This window comes from Microtus oregoni, unplaced genomic scaffold (assembly GCF_018167655.1).
Source record: "Microtus oregoni isolate MIOR12 unplaced genomic scaffold, Mior012 000011F_ref0000422, whole genome shotgun sequence".
NCBI classification, from domain to species: domain Eukaryota; kingdom Metazoa; phylum Chordata; class Mammalia; order Rodentia; family Cricetidae; genus Microtus; species Microtus oregoni.
The window spans coordinates 9,962,609-9,987,188 of NW_024543070.1; the positions used below are offsets into that span (position 1 = coordinate 9,962,609).

At 41.2% G+C, this 24,580-nt stretch overlaps 1 protein-coding gene across 1 annotated transcript in view; it reads left to right on the plus strand.

The window, feature by feature from the left end:
* The window catches only part of Mcc (MCC regulator of WNT signaling pathway), a 369,600-nt gene that overhangs the window by 37,742 nt on the left and 307,278 nt on the right, over window positions 1-24,580 (plus strand). Inside the window, exon 2 of the mRNA XM_041660361.1 lies at window positions 14,497-14,741. Coding sequence (XP_041516295.1) covers window positions 14,497-14,741 — 245 coding nt within the window. The remainder of the gene's footprint in view (window positions 1-14,496; window positions 14,742-24,580) is intronic.

Genomic DNA, 24,580 nt, shown 5'->3' on the forward strand with positions numbered 1-24,580 from the left:
TGATTTGGAAGTGAATGAATTTAATCCGATAAGATTTCCTTAACTGAAAAAAATGACTACTTTATCGTGTCCTACAAGTAGGAGTGAACCAAAACTTAGAAAATTAGTTGCAATAGAAAAAAAATGTTTTTGACATTTTTTCCCTGTATTCCAGAAGAAGAGCAGCTCCAGTTTTGTGATGTGTTGGTAGTGGGGTGGGGGGCGGGAGTGGTAGGGTGTTTTGTGTGTTTGCAGTACGCGTGGAAGCCGGGGCAGCAGCAGGTACACGTGGAAGCCGGGGCAGCAGCAGGTGTCTTTCCATAGAGACATCCACTTGTCTGAGAGAGCAAATCTGTCACTGGCTCAGAGCTCTCAAGTAAGCTAGACTGACTAGCCTGTCCCAAGGATCCCTGTCCCTTCCTCCCTAATTCTGTGAGTACAGCACACTCCACTCCGCCTCAAACTCAGTTTCTCACGCTTGCATTGCTAGCATTTTACTGACTGAGCTCACAGCCTGTGCAATGCTTACTTTCTTTATCTAGAATAACATGCATTTTTTTTTTTTAGACCAGTGGTTCTCAACTATGGGCCATAACCCCTTTGACAAACATCTGTCTCCAAAAATATTTATATGACTATTTATAACAGTAACAAAATTAGAGTTATGAAGTCGCAACAAAAGTAGTTTTATGGAGGGGGTCAGCACAACATGAGGAACTATATTAAAGGGTCACAGCATTAGGAAGTTTGACAACCACTGTTTTGTAGAGTTACCTTGCTTGACTGATCAGATTGCCTGAAGCTATCCAAGAATAATAAACTCTATTTTATTTTCCCAGTGCTAGTCAATGGAACTTTCTATGATATTAAAATAGTTAGAGCAAGACAAGGTAAATTTCTTTCTGAGCCCTGAGTTTCAAGGCTCTGAGTTTGATCCCCATCACTATGGTTACAGGGCAAGCTTGGGGTGGGGGGAGTGGAGTAGGGGTTTTGGGGTGGTTCTCTATCCTCACACTGACCTTGAGAGACTCACATAAGAGGATCTGGACTTTGAGGCCAGCCTAGGCTACATATCGGAAAGCTATCTAAAAAAGAAAGTGTAATCTCTATTGTCCAGTGCAGTATCGTACCAGAGCTTTTAAAAGATTGAGCTAGTAATCTAAGGAACAATATTTTTAATGTATTTAGGTTTAATTAATTTAAATGTAAACTTAGTCACCTGTTGCTAGTGGCCGCCCTATGCAGCAGTGAGGTATAACAGATACTAATTCACATGGGTTAAACTATCTGTCAAATTAGACCACGCTAAGGAGGTTGGTGACTAGAACTTAGCCGATGTCTCAATATTCCATTAAGTTTGAAATTTCAAAAAGAAAAGACCATTAGACTATAAATCAGTTGACTTAATGTATTTTTTCTTTCAATTTTGACTTCTTGTTTTGTCTTCCTGAGTTTTCTGCATTTTTTTCAAGTCCTTAGACGTAGCAAAAATTTAGCACTTTTCAAATGTAAGAATTTGATGGGTTGTATCATCACTTCTGTTATTTCATGGGGAACAGATGTAGACGGGGAAAACAATGAATGCACAGGCCACCCTGAGACAGGCTCACAGGTTGCTCAGCAGACCTGTAAGTACTTGCAGACTGTCCCAGGGAGGCCCAGGTGCTCATTTATTTCCTTAGGGCGCCTTTCAGGCAGTGTGTGGTTTCTTTGTCTAGGCAACATTACCAAATAGCTTTGCCTGTCATTTATGGCTATTCATGTTCTCATATCATGCATTTTCAGATTACAGCTGAGGTTTTAAAATGAAGACTGGCTTTTTAAATGGGACATGGTCTGTTTAGCCATAGCAGTATCTTTTATTTCCCCTTTTTAAAAACACTATTTTTATTTATTCTTTGAGAATTTCAAACAGGTACACAATGTATTTTGATCATCTCCTGTACCCAGCACCCTTCAAACACTCTCCAACATGATCCTCTCCCACCTTTATAGCCCATTGTGTCCAATTAGTGCTGTCCTATATTCCTGGGTGCGTGGCCATCTATTGAAGTGTGAGAAACCTACCAGTGGCCATACTCACAAGGAGAAATTATCCTCCTTCCCTAGTAGCATCAATGACAGCATCTCCTCACTGAGGGGTGGGGCCTTATGGATCCCTCCCTATCCATGCTGGAATGTTGACTTGCTTGATCTTGTGCAAGTAACCACACCTGCTGACGTCATAAGTGCAATGGCCAGTTCCTTTATGTTGAGAAGACTGCTTTAGTGTATAATGACACATACCAGCAAGCCTAGCCCTAGGGAGCTTGAGTCAGGAGAATGATATTTGATGTCAGCCTGGGCTATATTAAAAGAGTCTGTCTCAAACAATATAGTGTTTGTATACTTAAGTTTGTGTGAGCTAACTAAAACCTACACAAAACAATGTGTCTTCAAGCGTAAAATTTCAGACAAATTGAAATATTTGATACCAATAACTTCTGATTCATCAAAAGCAATTTGTTTGCTGGTCACCTATTTATTATATGCTAGGTACCATTATTGGTATTGAGAAAGCGATAGCAAGGACTCAGACAAAATTCTGTCTTCATAGCACATAAATTCCACGGGAATACTTCTAGTTTCTATATCACTTATTAATTTTCTCAAAATACCAATTTCTTTATGCTTTGTGAGAACATAAATTAGCACAACTAATGTTTTGTTCGTTTGCTTTAGATCACTAAGATTCTTGAGTTGCCTTGGAGTGCCCATTTCTCTGCTGACATAGAATGGTTCTCAGAATCACTTAAGAAGTCCTGACAAAGCCTGAAGCCCTCCCTACTCCATCCTTTGAGTTTGTTGATCAAAAGTCATAAGCATTAGTGCTGATTCACCTTAGTGAATATGATATGCTGTCAGAATTAACACCACTAATGTAGAAAGTTTAAGTTACTGACTTGAAGATCATGGAGTCCAGCATAGAAACTATGAAATATTTTAAAAATATAATGATAAAAACTTACTTTGTTCTTTGTGGTGATATTTTGTATGTGTTGTAATAAATAAAGCTTGCCTGTAGATCAGAGTTCAGAGCTAGCCACAATAGTTATTCATAGAGGTCAGGCGGTGGTGGTGGTGGCACACACCTTTAACCCCAGCACTCAGGAGAGAGAGACAGACAAGTTCAAGGCTACCCTGGGCTACACAACATTGATCCAGTCAAAAGGAGAAACAGAGACAGGCGGTGGTGGCTCACACCTTTAATCCCAGTACATGGGAGCCACATGCCTTTAATTTCAGCACTAGGGAGGTGGAGACAGGAAGGGATAAGGCTGGGTGAGGAGAGGAATAAAGCAAGAGGAGACAGCTCATTGCATTCAGTCTGGGCATTCAGTCTGAGGACTTGTAGAGACAGGATCTTGGCCCCTTCAGTTTGAGGGTTGCATAGAAGTAAGAACTAGAGACTGACTCTTTTACTTCTCTGACCTCTCAGCTTTCACCCCCTAACATCTGACTCTGGAATTTTATTTATTAAGATCAATTAGAAATCACACTACATCGAGACCAGCCTGGTCTACAAGAGCTAGTTCCAGGACAGGCTCCAAAACCACAGAGAAACCCTGTCTCGAAAAACCAAAAAAAAAAAAAAAAAAAAAAAAAAAAAAAAGAAATCACACTACAGTTCCTACTTATGACTATAAATTGATGTGTTCAAGAAGTAAAGGAGAAAAGGTATTAAAGGTTCTCAACATTCAGGTTATCTCCCCATCTTATTGACCTCAAGTCTAACGATTTATTTACATAATAATTTGCTTAGTTTACTGTGCTAATTTAGAACTTAACATATACCAAGTACTAGGGATCTAAAGATGAACAAATAATGTACCATGTCCTCTAGGAATCTATAGCTAGTACAGGCTTACAGGATTGTTTTCCGAATGGTCATATAGTAAATATTTTTGGTTTTATGGGACCTGTCATCTCTGTCACAACTATTCAGATCTGCTATTATACAGAAAGCTGCCATAGATAACACATAGATCAAGGAATGCTTAGTTCCATATGCTGCACTGCAATAATTAGGCTTACAAAAACTGACTGAATTTGGATAGAATCTTCATTGTTGGTCTCTGATCTATTGGAAGAGGGAGAAGAAAAATCAATAGCTGTTGTAGAGTGTGGTAAGTGAGCAAACTGGATCTAAGGGTTTTCATAAAATAACAAAAGGACATCAAGTTAGACTGGGAATTACGTGAGGCACGTGAGGAGGATTTCTGAAGGAAATGTCCATGTGAGCCGTGGAAGAAGGGCGAGAGTTTGGAGAAAGGGAGAGAAGAGGATGTTCCAAGCAGAGGCACAGATGTGCAAAGTGAACACATCTAAAACAATGGAGGCTGTTATGTCATCCAGGAGGAATTCACTGAAGCTGCAGGCAATGAGGCCAGTGAGGAAGGTCAGCCACACTTTGAGGGGCCACAGCAATGAGGCCAGACATGCTGACAGTATGCTGAAATTCTTTGCATCACAGGGGAGCACATAAAATATTCTGAGCAGGAAAACAGTTCAGAATTTGTTGTCTGTCAACTGGGAAGAGCATGCCCCACCACCAAAGTGCCACAGTCATCTAGGTAGAAAGTGATGCCAGTGCTAATAATGGCCATTAGGAGGTTAAGAGCGTTGGCTACTCTTCCAGATGAACCCGGCTTCAATTCCCAGCACCCACATGGCAGGTTACAACTGTCTGTAACAGTTGATTCCATTTTCTGAACTCCACAGGCCCCAGACATACACGTAGTACACAGACATACATGCAGGCAAAACATTCATAACATAAAATAATTAAATAATAAGAAAAACTGTTTGGCTGAAGGCTTCACCCCAACTCCTGGCACAAACTCCCTCCCCTGGGAGTTGCCTCAGTCCAAAGTCCACCCCTGAGAAAGCCCACCAAACAGTGACCCCCCTCCCCAGGGAGGGTCAAGAAAGCCCGCCAAAAGGTAACCTCCCCCCAGGGAAGGTCGGGATCACTCACACAGGCTATCTAAACTGCTCCCAGAGAATGAACATGTGGTCTCCCCTTTTCCCTCTTCCCCTCTTCATGTTTTCCTGGGTGGAATATTGGCATCCATTGCCATTCATTAAACCTGGGCATCTTTTAATTTGGTCTGATTGGGATGATTTGCATGAGCGGAGAGGTTTGTTGGCCTGAAAATACTTAACATTTGGAACCTTGCTTGTTTTTATATTAGGTGCTAGCCCCAATTTAAAAGGTTTTTTTGTAAAAGGCAGTTCAGGGGCATTTGGAAATCAGGCTTTGAATTGTAAGAGCCCAATTTTAGAAGTCTATGCCAAATCTTGGGACTCAAGTCTGTCACAATACGTGCATCGTGAAAGGGCTCTTGAGTCAAAAACAGGGCGTTTGTAAGCAATGAATGGCAGATGTCTCTATCCACGCAGTCCCACCTTAGTGAGAACCGTTTCGCCACTTGCTTCGGGCACCTGGCTGGGACCGTGACTCCCACAGGAAAGCCCAAAAATCAACAAACATAAATGGATCTCCAGACCCTAGCGGCATGTATTTGAAAAAGGGGGACTCGCCGAGGTGAAGCCGATCTTAGCCTGGCAGAGAGCACACAGGAGAAGGGAGTTTTCATGTGGCCCTGAGCCCAAGGGAAAAACAGCCCCCTCCCCGGTGGGCCTCCAAATGTTAAGTATTTTCTAGCCAACAAACCTCTCCACCAATGCAAATAATCCCAGTCAGACCAAATCAAAAGATGACCATGCTTAATGGATGGTAATACTCCCAGGTGGCCCTGGGAAAACATGGAAAGGGGAAGAGGGAAAAGGGAAGACCATGAGGAACCCAGAGACCACATGTTCATTATTTTTTTTCTCTATTTATTTATTTATTTATTTATTTATTTAAGATTTCTGCCTTCCTCCCCGCCACCGCTTCCCATTTCCCTCCCCCTCCTCCGATCAAGTCCCCCTCCCTCGTCAGCCCAAAGAGCAATCAGGGTTCCCTGCCCTGTGGGAAGTCCAAGGACCACCCACCTCCATCCAGTAAGGTGAGCATCTAAACTGCCTAGGCTCCCCCAAAGCCAGTACGTGCAGTAGGATCAAAAACCCATTGCCATTGTTCTTGAGTTCTCAGTAGTCCTCATTGTTCGCTATGTTCAGCGAGTCCGGTTTTATCCCATGATTTTTCAGACCCGGGCCAGCTGGCCTTGGTGAGTTCCCGATTTAAATAGCCTATGGGAGTGGTCCAGACCTTCCATGGGGAGGGGTTACCGTTTGGCAGGTTTTCTTACCCTCCCTGGGGAGAGGTCACCTTTTGGTGGGCTTTCTCTGAGGTGGAGTTTGGACTGAGGCAACTCCCAGAAGAGGGAGTTTGTGCCAGGAGTTGTGGTGAAGCCCCCAAACAATCCAGACTTTCTGTATAAAGGGGTACCAGGAAGTTGAGGTGACACTTCCCACCAAACAAAAATCATATTTTTTAAAAAAGAATGACCAGTAGGGACAATCAAGACAGAGCAGAAATAATAATTTCAGAAATGGAATGACCAGCTTTTGCTGATTGATTGGGTGTGGGAACTCAGAAGGAAGTTTCTAGATTTCAAGGCAAGGTAATGAGATGGTACAGTTCATGTAGATAGAAGGATAAACCTGGGGAAGGTATAGGATGAATGCATTAATGTAAGACCTTGAATTTAACTTAAATACGTGGCTTTGACATGCAATCACCTCGTAGAAATTAGATTGCCTATAACTTTAATATAACCTTACAAATGTGGGCCAGATATGGTAGTATACACTTGCAATACCAGCACTTTGAGGTGGAGGCAGGAGGATCAGGAGTTCATGGGCATTCTCACATAAATAGGGAGCTCCAGGTCAGCCTGGGATACATGAGGCACTGTCTTAAAAAATTACAAATGCATATTAAACTCTTTTTGTATCCTTAGTTAATACAAATCTTTTATGGAAGATATTTATGTCTAATGACCTTATTTTATTAATTGTCTCTCTATAAATCCACATCTAATGTGTAGTTGTCTGTGTGTGATAGAACCGTGTTATGACAGCGGTCCTGACATTCTTCGACTTCACTACTGTTTGGGAAATTTGTGATGATCAATTATAAATGTGTGTCCTTCAAATCTCTATTTTATGTCAGATGTTGTCTCCGGGTAAACACACACACACACACACACACACACACAGAGTGATAGGCATCTGTGCTTAGCACACCTCTATTTCTCAGCTTCTTTGCTTGGAAAATAAAGATAACAACAGTACCAACCTTATAGGGTGATTTTCTGTGCATGTGTGTCTTCATATGCATGTGTGTATAATTTTACATACTTACATGTACATACACATTTACATATATTACTAGCTCAGGCCCTGACACATAATGATCATATAATATACATAAACTATATTTTCAGTATGATTTTTCGTGTTAGGATTAAGTTGCTCCCAGTTCTCTGTTATTGTGCTGGTCTCCTCTGAGGACACACATGGAACGGGACGTTGATTTCAGATTAGAGAGTATGTTCGTCCCTCTTGTTTCTGTGACGAAGGTACCTGACAAGAAGCGACTTAAGGGAGGATGGCTTTACTTGGTTTAGAGTTTGAGAGCCCAGTTCATCATGGTAGGGAAGCCTGGTGGCGGGAGCAGGAGGCGATTGTTCAGGCTGCATCTGGAGTCAGGGAGCCGGGAGAGATGGATTAATGTGCTCACCCCATTGTTTTTCCTTTCTAAATTCGGTCCGATACTCCAGTCCATGGATCAGAATCACCCTAAACGTGGGTGGCTCTTCCTCCCTCAGTTATTATAATCTAGCTAATCACCCTAGAAGTGGCCAGAGATTTGTTTCCACGGTGATTCCAAATTTCCCTCAATTTTACAGTCACTATTAGCCATCTGAGACGGTGTGCACGGACATCGCCAAACTCCTCTCCAAAGAGGTGATGACAGGTTTTTTTTTTCCTGCCAATGCCAGGTGCCACTGTGCTCCTTTGCCAGCACTGGCAACTGTGAGGCTGCCACCTGGGGAATGCTATGCATATTGAAACAATGCCTGATGCTTCTAAAATTGGTTTAGTTTGCATTTCCCTTACACCTGTGAGATTGATAATACGATCACATGTTTATTGACCACTCACCTTTTCTTTTAGCTGGGTACTTGTATTGTTTGACCATTTTTCTTTTCTCATTTTTTCTTGTTTTTCCCTTCTTATACTGTAGGTATTCTTTATATACCTAAATAATATTTTTCTTTCATATTACAAATTGTATTTAGACATATTTGCCTTGTTTTTAAATGTGAGCTATTACTTTCACCAAAACCATTCATATAAATGCCTTTTTTACAAAGCAAAATATGATGCAGAAGAGTTTGTGAAAAGCATAAGCCCCTTGCCTCCCCCTTTCTGTCCATGCCCACTGGTACACCTCAGAAATATATGGTTTTCGAGACAGGGTTTCACTACATAGTTCAGGCCGGCCTAAAATTTACTATGTAGACTAAGCTGAGTTCAAACTCATAGAGATCCCTTCTGAGTGCTGAGATTAAAGGCATGCACAACCACACCAGATTTGGAAGTAATTTTTTAAATCTAAGATTCCCATTTCCTTTTCTCCTATAAAATGCTTATATCCCCGAATTCAAGATTTTGAATGGCATCTCTTTCCTCTAGGCTGTGAATGGGAGGCTAGCATCACTGTTTCAAGGCCCCACTTCAGCTCTCACTGTTGATCGTAGCAGTTCGATTGCACATCCAGAGCATGGTTGTTTCCGTCCTTCCTCAGAAGCTCCCAACGCCATAGTCTAAGCATGGACGTTCAGAACCTCCATGGTCTGTCAACATGCTCCCATGGCATCTAAATCTTTCTAAAACCTGTTGAAGGCCCTCCTAGCTAATGGCCTCTTCTGACTACATGTTGTTTTCACTGCAGTCTGCTCATCTCCCTTCACGTACACTTCTGCTGAGAAGCAGTGATGAAAGACAAATGCATTTACTGCGCACAGCATCAGTTTATGAATTCACCAATCACAGTCCAGGAACTAGTTTCATTTTTTTTTACATTTTGAGAAATCTGTGGCAACAAAGTTAGAGTGATCTTGGTTACATTTTTCTGTCACTTGAATCAAGCAATTAAGGGCACAGTGAGCTCTTGGGGTATTTTGTATTTATTTCGTGCCTTGTAAGGCTATAGGGCCCTTTGTTGTGTTATGGGACCTATCAGTCTTTCATAGTCGCTGACCCTCTAAGTCAATTGGAACAACAGAAGCAGTATATCTGGAAAAAATTAAAGGGAGACTGTCTTCAGAAGGGTGATCATTTTTAATTTCTGAGGATTTATGCTTCAATTCATGAAATCAAACATCTTGGAGGTGCGCCCTGTGTTCCTTGGCTGAAATCCATGCATCTCAAAAGATATTGATTTAGGGCCAAGACTGGCTTCAACAGTTTGAGATCGGGCTGGGAACTCAAGTCTTGAATATATTAAAGCAATTTCTTAAAAAGAAAATGTTTACTATAACAATCTAACCAATGTTGTCACAAAACTGCATGTAAGCATTGACCAAAGGGTGCAGGTACTGAATGTTACCAGGAAGATGGAGTGGACCACCTTGCCACACAGAGGTAGGAGGGAGGTAGAACCTACAATGTGTCTTAAAGTCCATTTTGGCAAAGCTGGGCATAGGGGGATGATGGCAAGAGACCAGGAGTTCAAAGCCAGTCTCAGCTACTAAAAGATTCTGAGGCCAACCTGAACTACATCATGCCCTGTTTCAATAAACAACAACTAAATGAGGTCATGTTTTCAAAATCCTAGAATGTTACACTTATTCCATTGACTAAAGAACATTCCCAGGCTAGCCCAGGTTAGGGCAGAGACAAGTAACCTGCATTTATTAGGAGTGACGAAAGGGAAGCGTTGCGGAGAGGCTTGGGAATGGGCGGCCACAATCCACTGGGAGCAGTTTTCCCTGCCCAGTTTGTGGCTGTGATCCTGCTGTCTAGGTTTCCACTCCATTTAAAAGGAAACTTTTGCAATTTTTTTCTTACTTGTAACATTTTTTATTCATCATACTGATAACAAAATAGAACTATATTTCCATGGACATTTATTTTGGGCATGGGGGAAGATTCCAGACATGTTTTTTCTGTGTAGCTTTGGAGCCTGTCCTGGACTACTATTTGTTCTGTAGTCCAGGCTGGCCTCAAACTCACAGAGATCCCCCTGACTCTGCCTCCCGAGTGCTGGGATTAAAGGTGTGCACCGCCACCACCCAGTTTCCATGCACATTTAAATAGAAGAGTTACACTTCTATGGGTGGAAGTAGACCTTCTAGTTTAATAGAAAATATTGCTAATGAATGGTAGTTGGTGATCGAGCTGCCCATCCACCGCCCTGGGTGGTAAAATAGAAGGGCGGGAAATTGAGCCTTGGCTTGACTTAGTTTAAATTCCTAGGCTTGTCCCATATCATTCCTATGACTCTTTCAGCCCTCATACCTTTAAGTAGGTACAGTGGTTCCCTTGCATATTCATAATTCTTGTCAATTCTGTAACTCTATACCGAAAGAATTTCATCTTTAAATGCAAACACTGCTATCTAAAGATGTTCCACCTAAGGAACATGCTTTGACTTTGAAATTTGGTACCAGCCCCTCACTGGCTCACATGACAATTCAGTGTTATGTATTCTGCAGTGAGATGGCATTTCTAGAAAACGGAACTGTTTTTATTAGCACGGGCCTAATCAAGTCTGAACAGAGCAGAGCTTCCCAGCGTGTGCCTAGCTTCGTGTAATAAGTGGGCCACAGGCATGGGGGGGGGGGGGGATGAAGGCCTCTGTGGACAGGTTGTTCCTCTTAGTGAGAAAGTCCGTTCAGTTGAGTAGGCTTTCTTTTCCCTTGAGTGGTTTCTGCTTTGTTATATCTGCCTTGACCATGAAACAGGATCATTGAGAAGATCTGCAATCAATAATTGTGAAAGGATCATAGTGATGGTTACTATTTACTGGGAGTTTAATATGTGCCATAAACCAAGCTAAGAGCTTTGCGTGTATTTTCTTGTTTACCACAGAGCAATGCTATGGCATCGATGCTATTAGTATCCCCACTGTAAAAATCCGACTTGACACACTGCTCTCTGACCACCCTGGTCAACTTTAGAATCTTCCTCCTAACGTCTGAAATCTAGAGGCCCTTCCCATATATCACCGAGATTAATTTTTTTAATCATTGCCTTAAAAATCTAAGGAGAAAATCCTTATTCTAGAAAATAAAATATGTACCCTGCAACTTTCTGTTTTCATTCTATATTCGTATAGACTTGATCATCCCCAAATCTTGGGTGAATCCAGATATATATCAGGCAGGTAGTATAAACAAAAGGACAAAACTAAAGCAGGCATATAAAACTATTTTTTAAACATTATTTAAATACAGAACACACATTCTCAGAAAAATGATTACATTTTGTTGTTGTGAACAAAAGAGTTTATTCTTAGCATATGTCTTAGAACTGTTGTAATGACTCTTCCCAGGGTATAAGTCTTGATGAAGGTCAGCTGGGGTGGCTTATCGGGGGCCAAGCTAAATGGTTACTGGCTACTGTGGTGCCATCTCAGTTCCATGGAGGAAGCATAAGCGCAAAACCCACTGTACAAATACAAACTCAATAACACGGCAGCAGACGCACAAGCTAGGTATCAAGCCTGAGTTAAGGAAGGGGAGGAACTCACCTACCAGAAGGGTCCTTGGTCTGAGGCTTCAGCAAGGGTATATATGTATATTCTTTATACCACCCACAAATGGGAAGTTCAGAGTAATAACTTAATCTACTGTACCTACACTCATATACATATTTATTTATCAATCTGTTTTACAAATACATGTCATATATGCACTGTGGCATACGTACTATATATAATAATACATGCATATACATACAAGACAAAGTAAAATGTATAGCTGTGTGTAAAAATTATAAAGATGAAAATGAGATGCCATGTGGAAGCAGGACAGGCAACTAAAAAGCTAGTTACATAGCCTGGCATAAACTGCAAGACTTTAAGGACCATCATAGAAAAGCACAGTAAATATTAATATTAAATATTAAAGTATTGTAGGGAAAAGAAAAAGTGGCTATTTCTACTACTTTGAATTAAGTGGAAGTGTGTGTGCACATGTGTGCATATGTGCTTGCGTGCTAGTGTGTGTTTGTGTGTGTGTGAGTGTGTATGTGTGCGTGTGTGTGTGCACGTGAGTGCAGATACCTGTGGAGACCAGAGGTGTCAGATACCTTGCAGCTGCAGTTTCAGTTGTTGTGAGCGCCTAATGTGGGCACTGGGAATGGGACTCAGGTCCTCCATAGAGCATCTCATGCTCTTAACCACTGAACCACCTCTCTAACCTCTACCCCATTCTTATTCGAGTTCTTGAACTGGATTTCTAGAAAGCCAGTTTAATACAAGAGCTTCTTAACAAGAGAAAAACATGAAACTTTTACTTTCACATTTATTTGGGGATCTTTGCGGGAGAGTAAAGTGCAAAGAAATTACCAGAGTACGCTGTGTCTGTGCCTTTTAGGCAAAACCCAATAAACTTGAGACTGGATAACTCTAAAGTGTTAATAAGATGTACCAGACAGAAGTGGGATGGAGTACAGAAGCTAGTGAAGGAAAAAAGGGTTACTTTAAAGAAGTATTTATTTATCTTTGTTGTAGCCTATATTACTTGTGGTACAGGATCTTTCCCAAGTGGTATAGGAAAGACACTCCCCTCAAAAGAATGTGTGTGACTTACTATATGTAGGAAAATATGGGCCAGGGACCATTTCTGAAGTTGCAGTTCCTCGGGGGACTTCAGCTTGAAATAATCAATCTGCTCACGTGGGATATTTTGAAATGACATGCCTTTAACTCCTTCAATATCTCAGAGACAAGATCAACTGAAATTTGATGTTGTTTGTAGGCTAGGAACTTGGGGAAGGGGGTAGGGAAAAGGGGAAACTAAGAGTGGGGGTAGAAAAATGTTTAAAATGTACATAAGCCTGTGGGTTAGGGAGTTTGAAGAAGTCTTGCTGGCATTGGCCAGATGACGGAACTTGCAAGGGATGGCTTGGGAGAGAGGAGGTGGCAAGTATCAAACAGTAAACATCAGACTGATCTGGTCGTCAAGACAATTGCACTTAGAGGTATATCAAGTCAGGACATTTATGTGTTGTTTATTGCCACAGACTGGTTTCTAGTTCTTTAAACTCTTAAATTCGATAATCCTTTGACTTTACTGTGACTTATAGTTGAGGCAGTATTAACAAAATGTTTCCCAAAAGATACTGGTAGAAATAACAGGTCTCCAGTGTCAAGAATCAAACAGGCATCTACCAGATAAGTGTTCTTGGTAGGCATAGTGTTGTTTCTGTTTTTCCTTTTAAAATTATTTTTCTTTCTTTCTTTCTTTCTTTCTTTCTTTCTTTCTTTCTTTCTTTCTTTCTTTCTAAGTGTGAAATGCTATAGACTAGTCATCCTTTTCCAGTGATGCCCAAACACCTTCCTGTCTTAGGTCCACCCACTTCACTTTCTCCTTACATCTAGTTGTGAAATTTGCCGAGTCTTTTGATGCCTGCTCTCTGTCTTAGGATGAGTAATTAGTGATGGGAAGTGGGAAATTCTCAAAATCAGAAAAAGTCAGAGGTAAGTGAAAAATGACGTCAACATGACTAAGTGACACTGGACAGAAATACCAAGATGAGCTGTGGCCCAAGAAACTGAAAAGCAAGATTGTTCAAATGTTCGCTGTTCTTTTACAGTTGGACTAGGTATGAGCCAGCCCATCAATGGCAGAAACAGTGTGTTTCCTGCGTTCTGAACACTGTCTTACAGTCACAGTGCTACGCTCTACAGGTGCAAAGAAAGCATGTTTAAGTTCTTCAATTTCAAAAGAAATTAAAAGGGAAAGTTCAGAGAGATGGGAAGAAAAAGAGAACAAAATACAAGTTCGTCACCCTTGCGATGATAGAAAATTCCAATGAAACACATTTTTGTTTTGTTTTGATGGAGACAGGGTCATACTATGTAGCTCCAAATGACCTGGAACTCGATATGTAGATCAGGCTGACCTTGAATTCACAGAGATCCACCTGCCTCTATTTCCCAAGTGTTGTGATTAAAGGTGTGTCACACACACTCAGCCAGATGATTTTGTACACTACCACTTTTCTTGAAGCAATGAGAAAGTTTAAAATATGCAGTAAGCACATTTAGGAAACAACATATATATATGTGTGTGTGTGTGTTTAATTACATATTATAAATGTATATATAATATAATATATGCTTATATTGTATTTATATTATATAAATATATAAATATGTTATATATTTAAAATATATATTTAAGTTAAGTTTATTATAATGTATTATATATAATATATACTTATTTAAGTCCCTACTCTCTAGCCCTCCTGACATGTCTTCTTCTGTCCACCCGCCCCCACCTCCTGCAGGAATGACTTGCTCATGGTCTGCCGACAGCTGAATATGGAAGAATTGGTGGCCGAGATCATGACCCAACTGGGCACAGACGAAAACGGGAAGGTGTCCTTCCAGGACTTCACAAGGTGCCACCAGCAGCTGCTTCGAGAAATCAGGAAGGAGGAAATGGACCTTTCCCTGAAGTCAGGCAAGTCCAGCCAAAAGAAGCTGAGGGATAGAATCACATCCTGGCCCACAAGCTGTGACAACAGTTTGGGTAGGTGGGACCATGCTCCTCTGTCCCTGCTGTGTTATGTCCGAGTGGCCTCCCCATCACCCACCCCACTCACTTGGCACTTCTGTCCTGGGCACAGTTTCTCTACAATGGCCTCATGCTTCTGACTTTTTCATTTCAGTTCAATTCTCACATTTTCTAACGCTAATGATGCTTTTAAATAGCTCTGGAGAGCCAATTGTGGTACCAAGGGTCTGTAATCCCAGTGCTTGTGAGGCAGAGGCAGAAGGATTGTAAGTTTGAGCCCAACTTGTTTGGGTGATATAGTAAGACCTTGTTTGGAGGCGGGTGAAGAATAGACAGTGTAAAACCTTGGGAAGGACTAACGGCATTGATAGTCCCAGGAACTGTTGAGGACTTCAGTGCTTACTTTAAAGGTTGTTTAAATCTATTTATGTTTTCTATAAATAATTTTATCTTTCATGAACATTACAATCTCTTCTGGTACAAGACAAGCAATTTAAAAAAAGTTCTTAATGATTTTGACAGTTACTGAATGTGGCTGATAAAAATATGATTTCTTATGCATATCCTAGAGTACCCGCTATGTGTATTTTTAAATGTTTGAAATAAATTGTACACAACTGAAAGGAAAGGATACATCTTAAAAAGCAGATGGAGAGCCAGGAGGCAGAGGCAGATAAATCTCTGTGAGTTCGAGGCCAGCCTGCTCTACAAAGCAAGTTCTAGGACAGCCAGGACTGTTACACAGGGAAATCTTGTTTTGAAACAAACAAAGAAACGTAGATGGAACAAAGGGAAAGAGAATAACACCTAAATTTTCTACTTATACTTTGTTTTAGACCAGGTTGGCCTTGAACTCACAGAGATCTGTCTGAATGCTTCAGTTAAAAGTGTGTACGGCCATGCCTGACCCATCAGGAATTTGTTTTTTAACCTAGAAACTGTCTTCTGGATCTTTTCTCAGTTTCTTGCTTTGATCTGTATATTGAGTCACAAGAAAATGCCAGTTGGTGTTGCTTCCCCATCATTTGTGGTGCCCTCCCGCGCAGAGGGTTGGGAGAAAGAGATCCAGATCAATGTTCCTGACAGTGCATCCTGGGAGTTTTGTTTTTGGCAGCTTGACCCTAGCCAGTTATCTGGGAATAGAAACCTCAATCGAAAAAAATGCCTCCATCAAATTGCCTGTGAGCAAGTTTGCGGGGGAATTTTTTTGATTAATGTTTGATATGGGAGAGCCAGCTTGGTGGGGGCAGTGCGGTCCTTGGGCAGCTGCTCCTAGACTGTGTGAGAAAGCAGATGAGCAAGCCATGGGGAGACAAGCCAATAAGCAGTGTTCCTCCATTCAGTTCCTGCCTCTGGGTTCCTGCCTTGAGTTCCTGCTGTGGTTTTCTTTCATGATGGACTACATGTAAGCTCTAAGATGAAATAAGACCTTTCCTCCCCAAATCGCTCTTGGTCATGGTCTTTATCCCAGCAATGGAAACAAAGTAGGGCACAGCGGGATCATTAGAGCTTATTATCGAGTCACTGAGGCAATAAAAATGTCATAGTACTGGTAGACCTTACAACTATAATGGATTCCACTGTAGTGCCAAAGGCGATTTTAGTAATGTATGTGTTCTTAGCAAACTTTGTGGAAATATTTTATTTTTAAATATTTTTCTTAATATTGAAGTAATATATATTCATTATAGAAAATTAGGTGGTGAAAGTAGAAAGAAGAAAATAAAATCCATCTTAATCTCACCATATAGGAATAATAAACACGGATACATTTGGTGTGCGGGCTTCTGAAACCTTACTCGGTTTCTCTCTTTTCAATCTTTGTCTCTGGACTTCTGTCTCTCAATTACTATCTCTTGCATTGTCTTCTCTACCTTGTCTCTCTGTGTGTGATTCATTTGTTTATTTTGCTTTCCGTCCTTCCTCCATTTCTTCCTTCTTCCCATTTATTTGATACTCAGGACTGAACCCAGAGCTTTGGTTTGGTACCCTAAAGATTGTCCTTTCATTTCATCAGACCTTCATGTAGTATTTGAAGGTACTATTTGCAATGACATAAAAGACATTAAATAAATATTAAGTTAAGAAGCATATTTTAGATTTCTTGTATAAATATATAAACACACACTCTGCATGTGTGTGGGAGGGTGGTGGTTAAGTAAGCCATGAAAAAACCCAATAATCAAATGCTATAGAGTCATTAAAACAATGGACAAATTTGTTTTCAATCTGAATATAGACTGTCGAAAGGTCTTTTGTTTTGTCCTGTTCTGTTTTCTGAGACAGGATCTCACTGTGCAGCCTTGGCTGGCCTGGAACTCACTATGCAGACGAAGCTAGCCTTAAACATTTAGTGCTCTCCTGACTCTGTTTGCCTCATGCTGGGGTTATGTGTGCCAGCACAGGAGACCAACATTTATTCCAACCTGCAGGGAGTAGGAGCTTCTGCAAATCCCGAAAGGGAAACTTGAAAGGATTCCTGGTAACATCACACTGGTTTTATCATCTCACTAGATTGGCTCGACCACAGAAAAGGCTGAAAAATACTTTTCCTTCAGCTTTTTGATATAAATTTATATCCTTGAAAGAGAAGAGGTAACCGAAAAGAGATGAATCATAACACATGGCATGCATTGAGAAGGAGCCAAAAGCTGTGAAACCCCCTACCAGTTCGTTCTGGTCGTTGATGCTTGAGAATCTGAGTGTGAATCTTTCTGTCAGTTGTAGTGCCCACGTGACTTTCTGCATATCATCACCTAAGCTCTCTTTGTCTCTACGTTCTCAAATGTAAAATGTTGGGGACAGGAGACAACACACATGTGCAACCGCGTGGAGCAATGCAGATCATACGAAGAAGTGAAGACAAGCATATCAGGCCATCGGGCATCACAGTAGTGAAATACTGAGAAATGATAGCCTTGTAAAGAAAAGAAAGTTTATTCAGCTCACAGTTCTGACAGTCCGACTGCCTGCATCATGTTCTTCCCTAGAGGCTTTCATTTGGTCTCATGGTTCAAATCGTGTATATTTTAGTGCCAGTGATTAGTGGATATGTAACCATGGGATCCAGGATAAGGTAAAAGTCATATGTATTCCTGCATCACTCCTAGACATCCCAACCTTAGTACAATAAATACTAACTCGATTCCCTTCTACACACCCTTCCACTCTGACCTTCCTGCTGTTCTTCCAACTTAGCAAATTTAACCAGCCTCCTCTGACCTAAAACCACGCTTTCTGCAACTTTCTTATAGCATAATTGGCTTTTTGCTTTTATTTGGACATCAGCTAACTGATGGGTCACCAAGACTGCCTGTCTCAAGCGAAAGCTGCCGCCTTTCATTCATGTTTTCAGTTTGCATGTCCACTAACTGCATATCACATGGCCTTATCTGACATTAGAGAATGCATCTGCTTGAACATGTTGCCTAATTCAATCCAATAAAGCTTCTATTAGACTGCTAATAAACTTGCCTGTCTTTTCTTCTCCAACACTCCATCACTGTGACAGATCATACAGGTTGTCAAGTTAATAGGGTCAAGAATCCTTTAGGAGACAGACCTCTGGGTGTGCCTATGGGAGACTTCTAGAAAGCTGAAAGTGGTTAGGACCATTCCATGGTTGGAGTCCTGGATTGAATGAGAACGATAAAGTGAGCGGGGTCCTACAGCATCCATCTTTCCCGGCTTCCCAACTGCAAAGGCAGTGTGACCATCTGCCTTAAGCTCCTGCCACACTTTCCTGCCATGCTGGGCTGCATCATCAAATTGGGACCCCAAAATAAACTCTGCCCTCTGTAATTTTTTAAGGCACTTTGTCACGACGATAAGAAAGACAGCTAATACAGGCCCTTAGGACAGTTCCAGGCACGTGGGGATTGCCTGAAGTGGAGATGTTACAAGAAGGAATGTGTGTGGATTGCACTGTGAGCATGCTCCTTCAGGAGGACACGGAAGTGCAATGTACAACTTCAGACCCTTGCAAATTCACAGTTTAACTGTAGAGAAAAAAAAAGCACAAGAAATCAAATTATAAGGCTGGAGATTGAACCCAGGACCTTACACATCCTGGACAAGTACCCTACCACTGAGCTACATCAATCCTAGCAGTAATGCTCTGATTACAAAGTGTGAGACACTGCACTTATACAGGCTATAACCACGGCTGAAAAATACCGTGAATATGAATCTCAAGAAAATGTAGGGCTCTTACCTGTGGCTATAAAGATGGAGAAAAATAGAAAGAACGTTGGGCTGTCACAAGAAACACCTAAGAAAAACTCTGGTTTCATGATTAACTACCAGAGAAAGTTTATTGTTGGCCCTGACATTTCGCAGCACATCCATGGCAGGGAGTCGAGTTGGCAGAAAAAGAACTGTCAAAACATTACATGCTCAACTTGGAAGAGGAATTTCAATAGATTCATTTATCCCAAGTGTTCTCCGTGGAATGGCGATTTCAAGGGATGATCATAAATATTATGAGAAGAAAGAATTCCATTGTCGAGGATTTTGAAAAGTTTGGGTTAAAGCAGATTAATAGTTTTCTTTACTGCAAGGTATTTCAGAGCTTTTAATGTGTTAATGCTTCTTGGGACTCGCCAGGAGAGAAATAAAATATATCACAGTTCCCTAGTTTAATTGACCGTAGATTTTTTTTTTTATAAAAAACTCACAGAGCATTCTCTGCTCAAATATACTTTGGGGGAAAATTAAAATACCAGAACAACTAGAAATTAATACATTCTTGTATCCATGTAAAGTCATCTTAAAAATAATATTCTAAACTTTTTGACTAACAGATATCAGCTGTATGGTTATAGCAATGACAATAACAAATGGTTAAGACAACTAATGTTTACTGTTTGTGGCAGATGACTTTTAGGCGATTGACTCATATTATATACTTTAAAGATTTCAGGTTACTACTGAGTTTCTTTGGGAATCAGAGTGGGTGCCTATTTATTCATATATATATATATGGTGCATATATAATATATAGTATATATATTGTGTATATATGTAATGTAGATATATATTCTGATACCTCTATACATGTATGTGCCCATATATGTATATGTATATGTACATATATGTGTGTGTGCATATGCATACATATCCAAGTATATATCAGAATATATGTATACATTATATATATATTTATATATATCTTCCTTCACTTTGAAGTTAGAGCATCAATATGTATATTGTTGTATATTTGGGAAAATGTAGTAAATTACCACCTGTAAAGATCCTACGCACCGCTTACTTACACTAGGCTTTCAGTGTGGGCTGCTATACGAGCGTCACTTTTCTCTCAAGTCACTAACAGGCTCCTCCTTTTGTCAAGAAGGAAAAGGCTCCAAGCCACAGAGTCAAGGTGTGAAGAACACCAACAAGTTATTTGTTGACATAGATGACTCTTTGGGTCCCTGGCAACTTTAGTTCTTCGATAAGAGTCTCACGTAGACCAGGCTGTCCTTGCGCTCACCAAGGAGCCGAGGGTAACCTTTTGATCGTCCTGTGTCTGCCTGTGAGTGTTGGTATAAGTATGTGCCACTATGCCCAGTTCTCAGTAATTTCAACAGAAGACTTAAGATAACGAAGAGGCAAGTTAGAATGAGGACTGATGTCTGGGTCCACTTCAAGAAATTACAGGTACATGGCCCCCAGGTCCCCAGGAATTTGAGGAGAACTCATGCTAGTTCATTTATTTCAACCGCAAAGTGATGACCAGTTGACTATGTGAGAAGGGCTGTGGGTTTCCTGCATACCGCCTGGCTTTCCTGCTCCCCAGCATACAGTTAAAGGTTGTTGATCCCTCTGGAGAAAGATTTTTAAAAAGGCTAACAGTAAAAATCTTAGGTATTTGAGTAAGGTCCCTCAGGGGGAGCCCTTCATTCGGAGTTCTGGGTCTGCGAACTGGCTCACTCAAGTCTGGGAATTGATTCATAGGCTAAGATTCTTATCGCTACAATCCAATGTAGCCTTTAAAAAACCATTTACAAACCTTTGTGCTTACACAAATCAAACAAAAAACTTTAGGAGGCTTGTGCCACGAGCTTCACTATGTTGGGCTGTCATAAACTGTGGTGACTTCTGCTGCAATCCTAGTCATGGTGGGTCCGTACTTTCCAGGGTAAGGGTGTGAGGATTAGACATGTTAGGTAGGAGGAGCAGAGACAAGGAGAAAACACAGAGACATATCGGCAGGGCAACTTAGTGCCTGCTGCATACTGAGTTCTGAGTTCACCCATGTTTAATTTTCCATACACTTTTATACTCCAATACAGAAGGGAAGGGGAAGGTAAAAGACTGCTTTAATATGACCAGAACAGTTTACTTGCTCCAATACTTGAGATATCAAGCCATTAATTCTTGAGAAAAGCATTCTGCTGTTTAGGCAGTGAACCTGCCCTAGACCAAGTATCCTGAAGGCAGCCACTTCCTAGGTCAAACCTCCTATTTCAAAAAAAGGAGCAGAAGTATGCTTGAATTCTCTGACCTTTGGTAGGGTGGAGTGGATCTACCTCTATGGGTCATCTTAATGCCCAAAAAGCCAAGTAACCACACCCTAGGTCAGCTTGTGTAGCCACAGTTGTTGTCAATAACTTTGAGCAACCTCAAACTCTGACCTTCAGACAAGGTCAGACATAGGCTCACATTTTTGGGCCTCCACATATTCCTCCCCTTTTATTAATTTTAATAAGGCCTGAACTTCTGCTACGGGCCATGTAGAAATAAGAGCGGCGGGGCTGCGTCCCCAGCACCCGGCCGCCCGCATGGCTAGCTTATGCCCTGAAATAATTACACGGAAACTGTATTCTTTTAAACACTGCCTGGCCCATTAGTTCCAGCCTCTTATTGGCTAGCTCTTACATATTGATCTAACCCATTTCTAATAATCTGTGTAGCCCACGAGGTGGCTTATCAGGGATGATCTTTACCTGCATCTGTCTGGAATGGGAGAATCATGGTGACTGCCTGACTTGGCTTCTTTCTCCCAGCATTCTGTTCAGTTTACTCCTCCTACCTAATTTTCTGTCCTATCAGGCCAAGCAGTTTTCTTTATTAGTTAATCAATTAAAGCAACAGATAAGATACAAGACCCACCTCCATCAGGGACAGATGACTGTGCCTGTCTTGGGGTTCGTTTTTTCATTTTTTAGACTTACCCATCATTGGTACATACATTCTATCATGTACATCTTGTCTTAGATTGCCTAGGGGACAAAGATCTTGCCCATCTCTGGATACCAGTCTCTGTAAACAAAAGGTTAAAGGAGAAAGCATCTCTAGGTGCCCTGCGCCTTTGAGCCAACTTTTTATCACGAGAGTTTACCAACAATGAGTCAGTCATGTGCAAGCAGATAATGCTTTGTGCTACATATGCTTTTATGACTACAGTAGCTCCTAATGAAAGGAATGGAGGCTCACCAGGGGCGGGAATGTCCTTTTGACTTGGTCTAGGATGTTTCTTCACGGTTTTCAACTGTTTCAAAATTCAAATTGGCTTATTAAACATACCAAATCTAAGGACTGATTGGCGATGCCAAAATTCTCTCAGACAAGCTCTTTTTTGTAATCAGTAGCTTCTCATAATGAATTAAAGCAGTTACAAACATTAACAGATCAATATCATAATTCTAGCATAGAAATTAACAATGAACATGCAATTTGTCAAATCACAATTCTCTTAAATCCATTCTAATCAAAAGACAAGAAGAGGTTTCCGTGATGGGTGAGAGTCCAACTGCATTGCTGCTTCTAAGTAACTGTCCCAGTCTCTGAGCAGCAGCTCGGAGTCTGGGAATTGATTCACAGGCTAAAATTCTTATTGCTACAATCCAAAGTAGCCTTTAAAAAATTATTTATGACTCTTTATGCTTACACAGATCAAACAAAACCTTAGGAGGCTTGTAGTAGTAGTAAGATGTTTTTTACTCTTTTGGCTCTTTGGGAGGGGGCATGTCACCCAGCTCCCAAATAAATTACACAGAGGCTTATTCTTAGTTATAAACATCCGGCCTTCGCTTGGCTTGATTCTTGCCAGCTTTTCTTATCTTATGTTATCCCATCTACCTTTTCCCCTGGACTTTTCCCGTTCTCTTACTTCTGTAAATGGTACTCTTACTCTGTGGATTGCTGTGTAACTGGATGGCTGGCCCCTGATGTCGTCCCTCCTCCTTCTCTGGCTAATTCTCTGAACCTTTTTTCTCCCAAATTTCTCCTCACGTTTATTCTCTTTGCCTGCCAGCCCTGCCTATCCTTTCTCCTGCCTTGCTACTGGCCATTCAGATCTTTATTAGACTATCAGGTGTTCTAGACAGGCAAAAATCACTTCATAGAGTTAACCAAATGCAACATAAACAAAAGTAACACACCGTAACATAATATTCCCCAACAGAAGCTTCTTATCGATTTTATTCCTATAAATATCATGAGTGATTAGCCAACCAAAGGCCCACACAAGTGATACCATCACAAAAATCACTTTGCCTGTGCTGCCTGTAGTGGTAACTACTCTAGCCTTGCCATTGGCTACGCAGTGCTGCCATCTGGCCCCTGCTATTTTGGGGTCTAATTAAACCCTTTCCTCCCCTCCCCCGAGACAAGGTTTCTCTGTAGCTTTGGAGCCTTCCTGGAACTTGCTCTGCAGGCCTTGAATTCACAGAGATCCACCTGTCTCTGCCTCCCAAGTTCTGGAATTAGACGCGTGAGCCACCACAGCCCAGCAAACCCATTGAATTGAACACATTCAATTGAACAGCAGCATCTCCAACCCTGAGATCTGGCACAAGGGTAAGAGCAACGGCAAAGCACTTCAAATGTGACAGGGTCCTTCTCACCTTTTTCTGTCTACAGCATTAGCGAAGGGCGTGTCCTCTGGGCTTTCCCATTATGGAGGCTTCAGTTCTGCACAGCATTCCCACTCTAGCATTATTGAAGTGTTCCTGAATCGTAAGATTCCTTCATGCACACCAAGCTAAGTAATGCTGGGCATCTCCAGCTCCTTTTCAATAGGCTGTTTTATGACAAATGCTTCAGACAACCAATCAAAAAAAGTTTGATACTTCTTTTATGTGTGAGATTCCATATTAAACCCAGAATCTTCATTCACTGTGCCAATACCAATAAACTCTGTCTGATTCAGTTTTATGTCCCTTCTCAGACCCTTAAAGTATATTCCCACACATGTTACCCAGACTTCTGTCTGAATGAATTAGCAAATCCATTAAGCTCCATAGTGGTATAGCATACCTCCTCATAGACTGCACTTTCTATCTACACTATAGGAGCCAGGTTTGCCTGGTCTAGAGGCAGCTATTCATAGACACTGGGGGCATAAATATTGTCCTACATGGCATCTCCTTCAGCAAAAATCACTGCCAGTTTGACAGATAATGAAGGATTGATTCCCTCAGCGAAGGCTGAAAGGGCACTATTACAAGGGATGGGAATGGTGATGTATCCTTTGCTAAGGATGGAGAGATAATTCCTCAGGTTAGATTCGTCTTCAGAAGATGAGGGTTCCAAGTCCTGAGCTGCAGTAAAATCCCTCCCCTCATCTCCACAGGAAGCTACAGGGTCCTGCTCCTTCAGAACCCAGTGCTCTTACCTTACCCACCAACATGCTTTATGACTTGGATATTTTTTTCCCCTGGGGTCAACCAGCCTTATCAGCAGGAGTTTCCACAACTTGAGTTCCATAGGTGCTGGGGAGAAGATATTCTTCCAGGGCACACTCAAAAACCCTTAGACTTCGTACACTCTGGACCTGGTTAGTATTTTCACTGAGTTCTTACTTTTCATTTGCCATTTTATCCAGAGCTTCTTGCACAATCAGCTAGCTT